The 17361-nt window shown below is 52.6% G+C and overlaps 1 protein-coding gene across 1 annotated transcript in view; it reads left to right on the forward strand.

Annotated features, from left to right (window-relative positions):
• The window catches only part of LOC133070080 (cadherin-23), a 39155-nt gene that overhangs the window by 15469 nt on the left and 6325 nt on the right, over positions 1 to 17361 (forward strand). Inside the window, exons 8-21 of the mRNA XM_061161744.1 lie at positions 1084 to 1209; positions 1901 to 2104; positions 3580 to 4038; positions 7393 to 7509; positions 8637 to 8861; positions 9735 to 9904; positions 10127 to 10264; positions 11244 to 11363; positions 13077 to 13254; positions 13391 to 13602; positions 15739 to 15930; positions 16121 to 16234; positions 16860 to 16989; positions 17088 to 17339. Coding sequence (XP_061017727.1) covers positions 1084 to 1209; positions 1901 to 2104; positions 3580 to 4038; positions 7393 to 7509; positions 8637 to 8861; positions 9735 to 9904; positions 10127 to 10264; positions 11244 to 11363; positions 13077 to 13254; positions 13391 to 13602; positions 15739 to 15930; positions 16121 to 16234; positions 16860 to 16989; positions 17088 to 17339 — 2637 coding nt within the window. The remainder of the gene's footprint in view (positions 1 to 1083; positions 1210 to 1900; positions 2105 to 3579; positions 4039 to 7392; positions 7510 to 8636; positions 8862 to 9734; positions 9905 to 10126; positions 10265 to 11243; positions 11364 to 13076; positions 13255 to 13390; positions 13603 to 15738; positions 15931 to 16120; positions 16235 to 16859; positions 16990 to 17087; positions 17340 to 17361) is intronic.

The raw sequence follows: 17361 nt of genomic DNA on the forward strand, positions 1-17361 counted from the left end.
CTGGAGGACCAGGGCTTCCAGGCTCCTAGAGGCCACCAAGGAGGCCACAGGTCTAATTGGAGGCAGTCATTGGTCCCCAAGACTGAGAAGAGCCCCACTTCCCCTCCTAAAGGGGCATTTAGCCTTAAGGACTACTCAGGAGGGGAATAAGCCCACTCTTTGTGCTCTCCCGATTCCAGGAGCATGGGGCATGCTGGAGGCTTCTGAAAGCTCAGGGAGCATCTGAAATCAGAAGCAGGGACCAGGCCTCTCAAAAATCAGTGTGGCCCTTCCCCCACACACGTGCACTGAGCCTCCTCTTCACTGTCTCCCCGAGGACGTCCTCTCACTCCTCCTTCAACCCCCAAAGCTTGAAGTCTTAAGTTGGGAAGAGATGAGCTGGGATACTCCCTGTCTCTGGCTGGGTGTCTCCCCTGTAGGAATATGAATCTTAAACCTGCCTGTGTATATGCTCACACATGTGCCAGTGCACGTCCATGTGAGGCATAAGTGCAGCTTACACCCTTGCAGAGATACACATGGGTGCCTGCACGATGCACTCCATGTGCAGATATAACCTCCTGCAGAGGCAGAATGCACAGCCGGGGGCCTCCCAGGCCTGGGAGCATCACAGAGTGAGTGCTCGTGGCTGTGTAAACATGGAGTCCCGTGCACACATGTGGGACTAGCCTTGAATGGTCAGGCAGCCGTTGGAGCATTGTGTACACACATGCGTGGGCAGACTGGGCTGGGGGTGCATACCTAGACAGGGCCCCCCACACAGGGAGGGGACGTCAGGGAGCCCCCAGACCCTCCCGCGGTGGCCAGCCTCAAAGGCTGCTGGGAAGGCCGGCGTGCTCCGGGCGGGCCGGAGGGGCTTGCTCACCGCTGTTGTGTTTTCTCCCCAGCAGGGCTTTGAGGCCGCTCCCCAAGCATCTGCGTCAGTCTGCCAAGGCTGCCGCAGCCCGGCCCAGGGCCCCCACCCCGTCCGCCTCCCCTCCCCTCCTCTCATCCATTGTCAGCCATGGCTCACCGGGACGGGGCGGGGGAGGGGCGGGCGGGGGGTCAAGTTGGCCCTGCAGTGACCCCTCTCCCCCGGCCCAGGGACCTCCCTGACGGTGCTCAACGGGCCCATCCTGGCCCTGGATGCAGACCTGGATGTCTACGCTGTGGTGACCTACCAGCTGCTGGGCGCCCAGAGCAGGCTCTTTGATATTGACAACAGCACTGGTGAGGCCTCTGCGCACGCCCCCAGCTCTCCCAGCCTAGCTCCAAGTCTTCCTTCTACTGGTCTCCACCACTCGATCTAGGGTCTCCTTTCTCAGTGCCGGGTCCAGGCTCTCCAGAGGGACCCCATTCCTCACAGCCCCCATCTTACAGCTGGATTAGGCCACCCAGGGGCCAGCGAGGAGGAACCAGGAAGAGGCTTGGGGTCAGCAGAAGTGACCTGCTGATGCATAAACTCTCAGCCTCGGTAGAGAGCCCCCAAAACCCACTCCCTCTTCTCTCCTCCCCCGCCCGGGGGATGGGGCCCCTAGTCTTCCAAAAGAAGCAAACCGTCCTCAAACCAGACTCAGAACTCCTGTGTCGCGTCAGTCTGGGCCTAGTCAGTTTGGTGACAGAGACAGGGAGGGATGTACTAGTACCTCTCTCAACAGCTGCTCAACCCTCCAGCCTGAGGCACTCATCCCAGGCAGAACTCTGGAGAATTGCCGAGGACACCTGGGGAGGGGGCCTCCCTAAATGTTGGTTGTTGAGCCTTGGAAGAAGAAAGTCCTTGTGTTGCTTTCTCTGTTCCTCTTTGATCTCTGTCCCCATCATGCCTTACCTTTCTCTGTCCCCCCTGGGTTGGCTTTTGCCCGGTTTCCCCACCACATCCCTTCTCCTTTGTATCTCCCTGGCCGGTGGTGCTGGGTACCAGGTGTGGTGACAGTGAGGTCAGGTATCGTCATTGACCGGGAGGCCTTCTCACCCCCGGTCCTGGAGCTGTTGCTGCTGGCTGAGGACATTGGGCTGCTCAACGGCACCGCCGACCTGCTCGTCACCATCCTGGACGACAATGACAACTGGCCCACCTTTAGCCCTGCCGCTGTCACCGTACACCTGCTGGAGAACTGCCCACCAGGTAGGCAGAGGTCAGGCCCCAGCCCCCAGCCCCCAGCCGGGAGCTGTTCGTGTGTGGGGATTGGAGCGTCACAGTTCGGAGACAGAAATCGCCTGCAGTGGGGAGAAGGATGGGCAGCAGGGTGGGCGGAGAGGGGGTCAGGAGACCCAAGTCCCCCTCCCTTCCCTTCTCAGACCTACAGTGTCTTGTGTATAAAACAAGATTATTAAGATATGTTCCCTCCATATTCCTGTATGGAAAGACTGATTGTTTCAAAGTCAAAATAGGATTAACATGATTCCCATCAAAATCAAATATGATTTGGGAGATAAGTTTGATTCTAAAGAACATTTTGAAAAATAAGTGTAATAAAGCTAGATTTGTCTTACCAGGTTTTACAACATATTACCAGTATTTAAAACCACATGATATGAACACAAGACTCTGAGACAAGGTAGCCCAGCAACATTGATGGGTAAATTAAGAAATGTAACATTATGTCATAAAGGAAATGATGAAACCAATAGTGAAAACTGTTTAGTGTGCAAAACATTTGTTCATATTTAGTGTAGATTCTCATCCCATATCAGACACCAGAAAGAAACCCAAAGACATCCTAAAGATAATATAAAAGAGTATAAAATATTAAAAGATAAAAGAAGACACTTCAGGTAACTATTTATCTGCTTTAAAGATAAGGTTCTAAGCATTTAAGAAACAGAAGAACATAAAAAGGGGAAAAATATTAAGTTCTGGTACATATGAACCATTTCAACTTCTTTACATCATATAACCAGTATCAAAAGGTGAACTAAAAACTGAGAAAAAAAAAAAGATATTTATCACAAGTTATTATAATTATATAATTTGTATAAATTGACCAAAAACAGGCGAAGGACAAAAACTGACACTTTGCAGAAGAGAAGATACAACTAATCACTGAATTATTAAAACATTGTTCAGTCTCAAATAATCAAAGAATGCAAAATAAAATAGGATACCATTTTCCTAGAAAATTGCAGATGAAAAAATACATAAAAGATGGATGTTTATTTGCAAAATAGAATTAGACTCACGGACTTTGCAAACAATTTTATGGTTACCAAAAGAAGCTGGGGGTGGAGGGATAAATTAGGAGCTTTGGATTAATAGATACACACTACTATGTATAAAATAGATAAACAACAAGGACCTACTGGATAGCACTGGGAACTATATTTGATATTCCTACAATAACCTATAATATGAAAGAATATATATGATATATATATAACTGAATCACTTTGCTGTACATCTGAAGCTAGTACAACATTGTAAATCAGCTATACTTCAATTAAAAATAAATTTTAAAATAAATATATAACAAAATAACAAAGAGAGGTGCTAGCAAGGGTGTTGTGGGAAGAAGCCCTTGTGATCCCCAAGGAAAGCATCTCAGTGTGATGTTTTTATATAAAAAGTAACTGTTCAGCTGCTCCCCATTCCCACCCCCACAGGATTCTCAGTCCTTCAGATCACAGCCACAGATGAGGACAGTGGCCTCAACGGGGAGCTGATCTACCGAATAGAAGCTGGGGCTCAGGACCGCTTCATCATCCACCCGGTCACCGGCATCATCCGCGTCGGCGATGCCACCATCGACAGGGAGGAGCAGGAATCATATAGGCTGACAGTAGTGGCCACCGACCGGGGCACTGTCCCTCTCTCGGGCACAGCCATCATCACTATCCTTATCGACGACATCAATGACTCCCGCCCCGAGTTCCTCAACCCCATCCAGACGGTGAGCGTGCTGGAGTCAGCTGAGCCAGGCACTGTCATTGCCAACGTCACCGCCATTGACCGTGACCTCAATCCTAAGCTAGAGTACCACATCATCGGCATCGTGGCCAAGGATGACACCGACCGCCTGGTGCCTGACCAGGAGGACGCCTTTGCCGTGAATATCAACACAGGTACAAAGGCCTGCTCCCCTCCAGCCCTCCTCCTGACTCCCTGCCCAGTCTCCTGGCTCTCTGCTTTCTCCCTTGCCCTCCTCCTTGCGGCTGTCTCTCTGCTCCTCCCTACCCCTCAGCTGCTCCTGCCTTCTCTCTTCTCCCTCCTACTGACACCAAGTCCTTCCCTCTCCCTGCCATCTCTCCCCTGGCTCTTTCCCTCTTTCCCTTCTCTTCTTCCTTCTCCCTTGACCAGCTTCCTAATTATCTTACTCTACCAGTATTGTATGAGTGTGCCCATCTCACCACACTCGTGATAGCATTAAATATTATAGGAAAAGTGCATTTTTAACATGCATTTCTTTAATAACCGAGTTGCTGAACACTTTCTTCATATGTATCCAGGCCATTTAACTTCTTTCTAAGTTTCACACACACACATAGGTTCACACACATATATATTTCTATGTTATATGTGCATGTATGTACACCCTTAATGATTTTCTTACACTATCACAAAACAAAGGGGAACTGTGGCTTATCTTTCACAATTTATACAGCTTATAAATTTTACTTTAATTTTATTATTTTTCTGAAAGTTCAGCATTTTTGCCTCTGAGGGGAGTTAAGGAGGGGACATGGGACTAACTTACAGGTATACTTCTTGGATGGCCCAGAGAAGTGACAGAAAAACTAACATGGCTATGACAAAATGCTAAAAATCATTGTTATTCAGAGAAATGCATAGTAAACAGCAATGAGATATTGGTTTTCCATATGTGATCAGCAGACATTAGGATGCTGGACAGTATTGAGTATTGGTGACAATGTGGGAACATCATACACTACTGTAGGAATTTTGACTAATTTCATATCTAGACAGCAATCCAGCAATACCCAATGACCCAGCAATTCTGCTTCCTAGGAGCAGGAAGAGAGAGAGAATAGCAATTCCCGAGAGAATAGCAATTCTATCCCGAGGAAGTTCTCAGGTTGATAATGAGACTATTTGAGGATGTTCACTGCAGTGTTATTCGTGACAGAAGCTTGGAGGCAACCAAGGCATCCATCCCTGGGATAGTGGAGAGTAAAATGTGGTGGGTGCACATCCTAGAATACCAGGCAGCCGTTAGAAGCAATAGATTAGGCTCACACAGAGAAACATGAGGTGGGGGGGGATCCTTAAAATCAAGTACTTACTGAAAAGGATAAGAAACAGAATTGGTTATATACATATATATACGTGTGTGTGTGTGTGTGTGTGTACACGCAAATCCCATTGCATAAATCTAAAATACATACACAAAAACAATACATGATTTTCAGGAACACTTTCAATAAATGCACTTTAATACATCGCCCAAAGGGAGGAGAGAAAGGGAGACAAGTGTGAGAACAGAAGGGAAAAGATACATACATAAAACAAGAGTGATGCCAGTGACCATCATGTGCAAACAACTAAAGAGTATGATTAACTCAGTATGCCTCTGAGGCCCAAAGGAAAAAAGAAGACAGGAAAACCATGAGCCTCTAGGAGGACTTAGATAGCTTAGTCCTGAGTCAGGTTAGCAAAATTCTCACTGCAGCGGTTTCTCAGGACCATGGAGAGCTGCCCCATGCCCCTGCCCAACTTTATGCATACTGTTGCCTCTACCATTTTTTCCTGTTCTCTCTCCAACTGACTCTCTTCTCTCTGTTTTCCTTTCCAGTGTCTTCTCTGCCCCTCTTTCTCATGCTTTCCCCCTCCCTTGCTCACCTCTCTCCTCCTTGCTAGAGCCTCAGCCTGCTGGGTGCTCCTCTCTTACTAGGCTCCCCCTTGCTCCCCTAGCTTCCTGCCCCTCTGCCTCTTCCCATCCACCCCATCCCTCCCAAATCTCCTGCCCTGGTCAGCTCTGAGCCCTTCCGTCCCCCATGCCCTACTCTGCCCCATCCCCTCTGCACCCTGAACTAACTGATGTTAACCCTCTTCTCTCTTCCTCATGGCTGGCAGGCCCACAGGTTTGAGCTCTGTTTCTCTGTCACTTCCCACCTCATCTCTTCTCTGCTTCACCCCATCGCCTTCCTCCATACCCACCGCACCCCCACCACCCTTCCCATCCCGTGGGACCTGGGCCAAGGCCGTGGCCCAGCCTTTGCAGACTGAATGCAGCCACCCTCTCCCCATCCTCGCTCCCCAGCCTCGGGGACGGGGAGCGAGAGTAGGAAGAGGAGGAGGAGGAGGAGGCAGCGGCCCAGGGTAAGTGACTGCCCCATGGTGGGGGACCCGAGGAGGACAGGAGTTCAGCAGGGGGAGCCTGCCAAGGGGGGATTCCAGACACCCCAGTGCCTGAGAGGGAGCTGGGGGAGAGAGGAGGCCTCACCCTAGGATGAGGCCAGTGGGAGGAACAGCCACCAGGCCCTCACAGTGGCAAGAGGGAGAAAGGTCCTAACAGAGCCAGGCCTGAGATCGGCAAAACTCAGTCTGCCCAGTTCAAGCCCAGGCTTCTGGAGGGCTCCTCTGTGAATCAGAAGCAGGCTAGGGCTTGGGGGCAGTGGGTAAGAGGGAAGGAAACAGCTATTTGTTGTACAATTCCTTTCTCAGGTGGCCATGCCACCGCCCCCCCCCCCCCGACCCCATTATCATGACAAGGGGGTGGGCCTTACTGTCCAACTGTGCCACTGCTGTCCCTTCCAGGAACCCCCCTCAGGGATTTTCAGTGCATTGACCTTCCTTTATGCTTGATCTCCCTAGAATACAAGTGTTTTTTAAGTTATAAAATATATATAAAATTTACCATCGTAACCATTTTTAACCGTAAGTTCAGTGGTTCAGTATGTTCATGTCATTGTGGAATACAAGCTGCTTCTTTTTTTTTTTTTTTTTTTGGCCATGCAATGTGGCTTGTGGGCTGTTAGTTCCAAAACTAGTGATTGAACCCAGGCCCTTGGCAGGGAACGCATGGAGTCCTAACTACTGGACCACCAGGAAATTCCAACAAGCATTTTTTTAAACAAGCAATTACATAGCACTTTCTATGTGCCAAGCCCTGTTCTAAGCCCTTTACAAATACATTAAATTCATTTAATTGTTATAATCTTCCAAATAGCCCTCTGCGGTAGGTCCTGTAATTGTCCTCATCTCACAAATGAGGACACAGGAGTGCAGAGAGGTTAGATAACTGCCGGGCTGGTGACCAGTGAGTGAGGGGCAGAGTGACGTGCCCCAGCTTGCAGATGGCTGTGGTCTCATCCAGCTACAGGAGACTGACAAGTTCCAGGTCCCCTGGGGACCACTGCCCATGGTGGGGGTTGGGAGGGTTGGCCAGGAGCACCCCTGGGAGGCCCAGATTTTAGAGGGTTCCCCTGGGGCTGAACCTGACTTGGTCTGGTCTACAGGGTCTGTAATGGTGAAATCCCCTCTGAACCGGGAGCTGGTTGCCACCTATGAGGTCACTCTCTCTGTGATTGACAACGCCAGCGACCTACCAGAGCACTCCGTCAGTGTGCCAAATGGTAAGGTCTCTCCCCACAGGCCTCTCCACATGAGCCCATAGAGAGGCAGGCCTGGTCCTGGGAGGGAGCAGCGGGACCGGCTACAGGGGCTGCCAGTAGTCAGGCTGCATGAGGAGGGGTGGGAGCCGGGGAAGGTGGCAGCTACAGCAAGGCTGGGGGTGGCCCTGTGTCCCTGCCATTAGGCAGAGCTCAGCAGTGGGGGATCCAGAAGCCCAGAGCTGTGTGTGATCTTGAACTCTCAGCCTCTGAGTGGGAGGGAGGCATGGTAGACACTGGAAGGGGACTGAGAAAAGGATGGGTTGATGGAGACTTAGGTTGGAATCCCATTGTCAGAACTGGTAACCAGGGTGTAGCTGGGATGTGAGATAGGAATTTCAGATCTGCTAAGAAGCCACATGGTCAGGCCAGAGGCAGCAAAGAGCAAGGCAAGGTGACTTGAAGCCACAGACACCACAGTGGAGAAGAGAAGAGCATGCAGGCTGCCTTCTGTGGCTGGGCACAGGCTGTCCTGCCTGCGGCATAAGCTGGGAGAGGCTGCTAGAGGCACTAGATCTTGCCAAGCAGGGAGGGAGGAGGGGGATTTAGGGATGGCGTGGCCTCTGCCATGAGGCGGAGACAGCTGGGGTTGGGGAAATACTGGCTGGGGCTTGGCAGATACTGGCTGCTTATCTTTATAGCCCAGAAGCCCTAGTTTTCAGGAAGGGTGGACCTAGTCATCTGCTACTTGTCCCAGGCTCAGAGGGCAAAGGGCCCAGGCTGGCTATACAGAGGGAACAACTCAGAGGGAAACAAAAGGTTGAATCATGGAAAAGGGTCTTACAGATCATCCGAGTCCTGTCTCCTGGGACAAGTTAGGAAACTGAGCAACAGTAATGGCCAGGGCTTCCACCAAGGTTTCCAGTCAGTTGGCAGAACGCAAGCCCCTTTCCCTATGAAAGAGTGAGTGACCTGACCAGAGTCAGGGGGCACAGGCCACCACCCGAGGCTAGGGCCAAGTGTCAGGGAGCCCCGGGAGGTCTGCAGCGAGATGCTGCCATCGTCTCCCGGCCTGGCTGAGACTTAGGAAGGCCTGACCCAGCCACACCGGGGCCCTCTCATGCCACTCTCACCTGCTGCCTCCACTCCAGCCAAGCTGACGGTCAACATCCTGGACGTCAATGACAACACACCCCAGTTCAAGCCCTTCGGGATCACCTACTACACAGAGCGAATCCTGGAGGGGGCCACCCCAGGCACGACGCTCATCGCTGTGGCAGCTGTGGATCCCGACAAGGGTCTCAATGGGCTGATCACCTATACCCTGCTGAACGTGATGCCCCCGGGCTATGTCCAGCTGGAGGACTCCTCAGCAGGTGGGCGGGAACGTCTGCCAGAGGAGGGCTGGGGAATACGTGTCTGTGCCTGCTTAGCCTCCCAGAGGGGCCAGGTTCACTTCTCACCCTCCAGTTGAGGCCCACCATGACCCCTCAGTGGGCGGGGCCAGATCCCATATAGCTAACATTCTAGTTACTCCCACATGCCTGACCTAGAAGCATGGATGGGGTGCCTCGCTCTCACTTAGGATGGAAGCCTTCTTCAGCATCTGCTGGAAAGCTGGAATAGTCCCTCACCCTCTCTACCACTCAAGCTCCACAATTAGTATCACTTAGGGAACAAGTAGGCCAAGAGAGAAATGTCCCGGAGGGGGTCCTCGACTTGTTTTTGTACATTCCCCACCCCCTTTTTTTCCATTTTTGACTGCACTGGGCCTTCGTTGCTGTACGTGGACTTCCTCTAGTTGCAGTGCACAGGCTCAGCAGTTGCAGTGCTAAGGCTTCCCATTGCAGTGGGTTTTTAGAGCACAGGCTCTAAGGATGCCTCAGTAGTTGTGGTGCATAGGCTGTTGCTCCACAGCATGTGGAATCTTACCAGACCCACACCCCCTGCATTAGGCAGGGATTGAACCCATATCCCCTGCATAGGCAGGCAATTTCTTAACCACTGGACCATCAGGAAAGTCCCCTTCTGACTTGTGAAAAGCTTTCTCACCCTTCCAGTGAGGAGAAGAGCTAGACACCAGTTATTCTCAGCCCTCTGGCCAGCCGCTGGGCAGTGAGGCCTAGCCACCCTTCTCCCTCAATGGACCGTGCTCATCCCTCAGAGCCCCAGATCCTTCTTTTCACACTTCAGAAAGCTTCCACGAGTGAGGGGTGGCCAGAATGGCAGTGAGCATCTCTGTGTCTTAGGAAAGGTCATTGCCAACCAGACAGTGGACTATGAAGAACTGCACTGGCTCAACTTCACCGTGAGGGCCTCGGACAATGGGTCCCCACCCCGGGCAGCTGAGATCCCTGTCTACCTGGAGATTGTGGACCTCAATGACAACAACCCCATCTTTGACCAGCTGTCCTACCAGGTGGGTGGCCAGGCCAACACACTGGGTCTGGGACCCATGCCCACTCCTCGGGACCTTTGGGCATCTTCCACTCCCACCCTGCCAGCCTTCAAGTCCCGTGGGAATGACCATCCATGAGTAGCTTGATGCCCTGGGTTGTCTGCGTCAGTGAGTTTCTTGAGCAAGGGCAGAGACTCTAGACTGACCACGGCCCATGCTTTCTCTCTGCCCACTGGGCTCCAGGAAGCTGTCTTTGAGGATGTTCCTGTGGGCACAGTCATCCTGACGGTCACTGCTACTGACGCTGACTCGGGCAACTTCGCCCTCATCGAATATAGCCTTGTGGATGGTGAGGGCAAGTTTGCCATCAGCCCCACCACAGTAAGTGGGCAATGGAGGGCCTGGGTTTGGGGAATGGGAAGTGGGAAGGGCTCAGGCTCATAGGCTGAGAAGCCACCAAAAGTATTGCAGTCACCCCTCTGTTTCTGGGTCCTGCCACCTGGACATCTATAGCCTCAGAGGTCTTCCAGTCAAGTTGGCAAGCACTGTTCTCAGAGTCCCAGACATCCTTAAACTGCGGCCTTTCTGTCCCAGCAGACCTGGAAGGAAGTGGCCAGTCTTTCGGAAGTTGCCCCTTGTGGGACAGAATCTGAGATTTGTCTCCACCAGCCTAGAAGACTTGATTCAGGTCCATGAGACTGCTTTTTGAAACTGCCCAAGAGAGGTATAGAAAGCTCTGTAGACAGTGGGCACAGTAGCTGAGCGCCTACTGTATACATGGCTCTATTCTCAGTGCTGGGAGAGGGAAGAGGTGCCCACCACACAGCCCTCATGCTCCCATGAGTCTCAGACTTGTGGGAATGCAGAAGCTCAAGATTTTGAATGTTGGCAAATTGGTTCAAAGTTGCTGTTTCAGTACAAGGAGGGAGGGAGCGAGCCCTGTGGCCTGGTGCTGGCTGACCAGGCAGAGCCTTCCCCACTTGTGAGGCTGAAGCTGGACTTTCCCTCCCGCTGCCTGCCCACATCCCCCTGCACTCTGCCCTTTCAGCCAGGTTCTCTCCTTCCTCTTGGTGTGAACAATAAGACATACTCCCAGCCTGGCACTATGACTGTGAATACTTGTGGGGCACTTCTAGGTACCTGACCCGGGAGTGAGCTCCAGCCTGGGCTGTTTATCCCGTCTCCAGGTAGACTCTGGAGTAGTGAAGGCAAGAAGAGCCACTTTCTGCTCCACGGGCCCGGGGCTGTTGTCTCTTCAGTGCTCTATCTCCAGAACCCAGAACAGTGTCGGCACATAGCAGATGCTCAATAAATATTTGCCGAACTGATGAAGGATCTGACTCCACCCTCCTCCTCCTAGGGTGACATCTACGTGCTGTCCTCTCTGGACCGGGAGAAGAAGGACCACTATATCCTGACTGCCTTGGCCAAAGACAACCCTGGGGACGTGGCTAGCAACCGTCGAGAAAATTCGGTGCAGGTAAGGGACCTTGGTGTGGACACTAAGGACTGTGGCTGTGGACGCAGCAGGCAAAGCCTTTATAGGATGGGTGCTGCAGGGCAGAAGCAGGACCACCTTGACCCCTGAGAGCTGTGGTGGCAGGAGGGAGAAGCAAGAGCTTAGCCGGGGTTCACAATGGCTGTGGCTTAGGGAGACGGGGGATCTGTAGGAGGAACTTCTTGTGTCAAAGCCCTACTAAGGCAGCTAAACATACATGTAAGTAAGAGTTAGTTGCTCAGTCATTTCCAGCTCTGTGATCCCATGGACTGTAGCCTGCCAGGCTCCTCTATCCATGGGATTCTCCAGGCAAGAATACTGGAGTGGATTGCCATTTCCTCCTCCAGAGGATCTTCCTGACCCAGGGATCAAACCCAGGTCTCCTGCATTGCAGGCAAATTCTTTACCATCTGAGCCATCACAGAAGCCCAAACATACTTGGGTGTAATCCAAATAAAGCCTGGGGCTCCACATGTCCCACTGTCTCCATGGTGTCCCATTGAAAGAAACACAGTCCAGCGACCAAACATAATTATAAAGCATTTATCTTTATTTGTGTCTCAGAGAACATTAATGAGGGATCAAATTCACAACCCCATTCCCAGTCCAGGTCTAGCATCCGCACAGTTGCTCTGGGGAGGCCAGCATCCCACCTTTGCTCTGTCCCCATTTCTATCCGAAGTCTTTCTCCTCGAGACTCTGCTTTCTCTTCTTTCTCTCTGTTCTTTTTTGCCTTTCCAGTCCTGTCTTTCTGTGTTCGCTTCTTCCACTTCTCAATAGTAACCTAACCATCCAAAGAAAAGTCTCCTGAAGGGTGGGGAGGTAAGAAGCTGGGTTTGCAAAGAAAAATTCTCCTTAGCAGTTAGAGGGCGGGGCTGGGAGCACTCGCACATCCCGTCATTCTCTCCTGTCACATAGGCAGGAGCTGTGGTGGGGAGAACACAGTATCTGTAGTCAGGCGTCTACACTAGCTGAGCACACTGCATGTAACCTCTCCGAGCCTTGGCTGTGAGCAATGCAGGGAAAGAGGGGCAGGGGCAGCCATGGGGAGGCCTCCCTCCCAGAGCAGTGCTGAGTCCAGGAGATGGGAGGTAGAAAAGTGCTCTGTGCACTGAAAGAGGTGGTTGGTGTCAAGGCTGTAAAGGGCTCTGGTGCAGGTGCGGTCAGGCAGGGCCACAGCAGCCAGGGGTGGGAAAGGCCTCCTGGTGTAGCCAGAGGACCTGCCCTGGGCTGTGGGCTCAGCAGACAGTCCCAGGCCAGACACAAACACCAGTCAAGAGGGGCCCTCAAGAGTGCAGGCGTCACAGTCCCGCATTAAGGTCCAGAGATCAGAGTCAGATGTATGGGGCCACTGTGGGAAGGGAGGAAGGACGGAGTAGAAGGTGGGTGGGGAGGGGTCCCTGCTGCAGGACCCAGACACCAGACTCCCTGTTAACCACCATGCTAGCTGCTGAGCATTTCCTCAGGCCAGGCACTGCGCGTGCACCATCACAGACGAACCTCACACGCTCTGAGAGGTAAGATTCTCTTGTCCCCAGTGTACACGTAAGAGAACCAAGGTTCAAGGGGTTAAGGAAATATTTTGAGGTCACACCAAACAGTGGGCACTATCCACCCCAGCTTACTCTTGTGTGACCGGGTCACCTGAAGCAGGTCCCACTACGCTCCTGACCTTTGACCACAACCCCCCTCCAGGTGGTGATCCAGGTCCTAGACGTCAATGACTGCCGGCCACAGTTCTCCAAGCTCCAGTTCAGCACGAGCGTGTACGAGAATGAGCCAGCAGGCACCTCTGTCATCACCATGATGGCCACCGACCAGGATGAGGGCTCCAATGCGGAGTTGACCTACTCACTTGAGGGCCCCGGCGTGGGTACGTAGCCTGCTCCCCCCTCCCAGGATGCTTTAGGGGCTGCAGCCCCAGGCCAGGCAGAAGGTGGGGGGTGGAGGAGGGACGGGAAGGGTATCTCAGCCAGACCCATGGCCTGCTCTCCTACCCCACCTGCCAGAGGCCTTCCACATGGACATAGACTCGGGCCTGGTGACCACAAAGCGCCCACTGCAGTCCTACGAGAGGTTCAACCTGACCGTAGTGGCCACAGATGGCGGGCAGCCCCCGCTCTGGGGCACCACCATGCTCCTGGTGGAGGTCATCGACGTCAATGACAACCGCCCCGTCTTTGTGCGCCCACCCAATGGCACTATCCTCCACATCAGAGAGGTACTGCTGTCCCCGGGGCCTCCTGCCACCTGCACCCACTTCCAGTATCCAGGCTACTTCTATATTCTGCAGTCATTCTGCAGCCTGAAGCTGAAGGGGCCCCCACTGTGAAAGCAGGGAAACTGAGACCAGAGTAGGGAACCAGCCAGCTCAGTGCCACACAGGGCCATACTGAACAGTGGTTAGTAAGAAGGGCTGCGCCAGCCAGAGCTCTTGGATCCACATCTGACTCTATCACTTACCAGCCAGACGACCTTGAGCAAGTGACTTCTCTGAGTCTTTTTTTTTTTGTCTGCAAAGTGGGACTAATAATAGTAGGTGTCCCACTCTCGCTCCTTAATGTCTGCCAAGGACAGTCTCCCCACAAGTCACTTCCCCCATACTTGTCTCAAAATAAACACGCAGCCCCTTCTGTCTGTCTGTTGTTCCTGCTGATACCAGTGCTGGAGACAGCCTGGGACCTAAGGATGAACATCAAAATAAGAAACAAGGGGAAGTGGCTGAGCGTCTGTTTCCAATTCTTCTTTCATGCCTTGTTCTCAAATGTCTTAGAAAGATAGGGAAGGACTCCTGCCCTTCCCCTCCTTCCTCTCAGCACCAAAGCCCAAAATGCTCCTTGAAAGAATACTTGGGGTGTCTCCCACTTGTTCTTTTCTCCCCAAATGAGAAAATGCTCTTTTCTCTCCGAAAATGAGCCAGTGGGCTCAGCATCTCTCTGCATCTCAGGATGTCCTTGCTGTCACTCTCATTTGAGGTCCCACATGATAAATTTCTCCCAGGGCTGAGCTCTAGGAAACACTACACTTTTACCTTGTGATTTGTTTTTTTTTAACCCGTGTCTACTGCAGTGATACAATGGCCCTCTTTTCTTTGTTCACTAGAGAGCTCAGAGTGGTCAGCCCACCTTGACTGATGTACATGTTAGTGTACACACCTTCCCTCCCATCCCTCTGTTTCCATCTTCTGCCAATCATTTTTTTCTCTACCCTGATTTTTTTAACCCATTCACTCTTATTATAGTTTACACATTCTTGTCCACTGCCTGCCTCAAATCTTCTTTACAGAATGAGGCAGCGTATAAATTAATAATAATCTAGTTCTTTGTAACTTTCCTGGTGGCTCAGACAGTAAAGAATATGCCTGCAATGCAGGAGACCCAGGTTCAGTCCCTGGGTGCAGAAGATCCCCTGGAGAAGGAAATGGCAACCCACTCCAGTATTCTTGTCTAGAAAATCCCATGGACAGAGGAGCCTGGTGGGCTACAGTTCATGGACTCACAAAGAGTCAGACACAACTGAGCAACTGAGCATAGTTCTTTTCCACACCAAAGGGCCCCTTTTACTAAGGTTTTTTTTTTTTCTTTCAAGGGGTCCATATTTGAAAGATTCATGTTTCTCGAACAACCAGCATTTGTTAAGTAATTACCTTTGTCATCCCACTTTCAATCTATTAGATGGAACTGCCAGTTGGAGTTTCTGATTGTCATGATCAGTGAGATAAACAGTGAAATCATGCTGAGCTGATGCTTTTTTAACTGAAAGCCAAAAACTTGTTCTTTTTCTTGTGCCCTTGGCAACCTTTTCATGGGCCAATGTTGATGTCTATTAGGTTTTTTGATAGCTCAGACTAAAGGGACTTGGGAGCCTGAGGATCAGAGAAGAGAAGTGGCATGTTCAGGTCACAGAGTGAATTAGTAACAGACTTGAACCCAAATGTCCAATCTCTAGCCACCAAATCACCCTACCTGCATGCCCTCCCCATTTTCAGGGACCCCATTGGGTGGATGTGTTCTTTGGGGATACCTAGAGCTCCTGTGATTGGGGTAGTAGGCCCAGAAACAGAGGGTGGGTCTGAGGGTCTTCTAAACCTCAGCATGCAGTGCGATGGAGGGATGGGATAGCCCTGGAAGGGCGGTCACCCCAAGAATCTGGAACATGGTGGATCCAAGGCTGGACTGTCCGTGGGCAGTGGCCTTGGTTGGGGGTGGGGGTGAAGGAACATTCTAGCAGGTGCTTAGACTCCAGGAGAGTCCAGCCAAGCAGACAGGCATTTCCTAGGAATGCTGAAAGGTGGCAAGGACATTCTGCTCTGAGAGCTGGGATTCTCTCAGGATACCTCCTTATGTACCCCCTGCAGGAGATCCCACTGCGTTCCAACGTGTACGAGGTCTACGCCACGGACAAGGACGAGGGCCTCAACGGGGCCGTGCGCTACAGCTTCCTGAAGACGGCAGGCAACCGGGACTGGGAGTACTTCACCATCGACCCAGTCAGCGGCCTCATCCAGACCGCGCAGCGCCTGGACAGGGAGAAGCAGGCAGTGTACAGCGTAAGGGGGCGGGGCCTGGCACGAGGGGCGGGGCCCACTGCCGGGGGCGGGGCCGGCCGAGAAAGAGACCTTCTTCTGGCCGCCGGACCACTACGTCCCCACCTAGAATGTCTGCGAGGGTAGTGAGCTGTCCTCCGGGGTTGCCTGCCTGGGGCCCTTCGTCCGCTCTGACGGCACTTCTCCTCCCCAGCTCATCCTGGTGGCCAGTGACTTGGGCCAGCCGGTGCCCTATGAGACCATGCAGCCGCTGCAGGTGGCCCTGGAAGACATCGACGACAACGAACCCCTCTTTGTGAGGCCGCCAGTGAGCTTTCCCCTCCCCTGCACCGGTCACACCACACTCGGCGCACACTGTGCTGCAGACACACGTGGTCACATGTGGAAACTGCCCGGCACTTCACAGAATATTGTCTGAGCAGCTACTATGTCAAGGCACTACCCAGCAGTCAGAAAGCAGACAGAAATGCCTGACTCCTGGAGCTGACGTGCCCATGTCTGCATACACGCTCACAAAAGGACCCTGAAAATCAATTCTGCTTTAGTGAGCTGGGGCTGAGCCTCTTCGGGTGGACTCAGACTCTAACCTGGCGGTTTTCTCATCTTGTGTGCACACAGGGTGTGATGTTTCCTGGAGACCGCATATGTGTGTGTGTGTGAGAGTGTGTATGTGTGCACATGCAAGCCCCCTTGTTCAGGTCCTAGGAGACCTTGGAGAATGTGCCCAGCCAGACCTGCCCTCCTGGAGGAAGTCATGGGCAGAGCAGGGGTCTCTCCAGCCCAACCCTTGCTCCCTTAAGGTTACAGCAGTTTCTCTAGGCCTGGGCAGGAAATGCCCTCAGCACCCATGAAGGCACTGCCTAGTGCCCTCTGGCAGGAGCAGAGGCTCAGGCCTTCCCTTGGCCTCCCATGACCTCCCTCTCCCCCTGCAGAAAGGCAGCCCCCAGTACCAGCTGCTGACGGTGCCCGAGCACTCACCACGTGGCACCCTTGTGGGCAACGTGACAGGCGCTGTGGATGCAGACGAGGGCTCCAATGCCATCGTGTACTACTTCATCGCAGGTGGGGCCCGGCAGGGTGATGCCTCCCTACCCTGGGGCTGGAGATGACCCACATGTGCCCCCTCCCGGCCCCTCATGCTGTGCCACGGTCCCCTTCAGCCGGCAACGAAGAGAAGAACTTCCAGCTGCAGCCCGACGGGCGTCTGCTGGTGCTGAGGGACCTGGACAGGGAGCGTGAAGCCGTCTTCTCCTTCATCGTCAAGGCTTCAAGCAATCGAAGCTGGACACCTCCCCGCAGGCCCTCCCCAGCCCTTGACCTGGTCACTGACCTCACCCTGCAGGAAGTGCGTGTCATGCTGGAGGACATCAACGATCAGCCGCCACGCTTCACCAAGGCTGAGTACACTGCAGGTGCAGGGACCAGAGCCTGGGC

Source organism: Dama dama, chromosome 15, assembly GCF_033118175.1.
Source record: "Dama dama isolate Ldn47 chromosome 15, ASM3311817v1, whole genome shotgun sequence".
NCBI classification, from domain to species: Eukaryota; Metazoa; Chordata; class Mammalia; order Artiodactyla; family Cervidae; genus Dama; species Dama dama.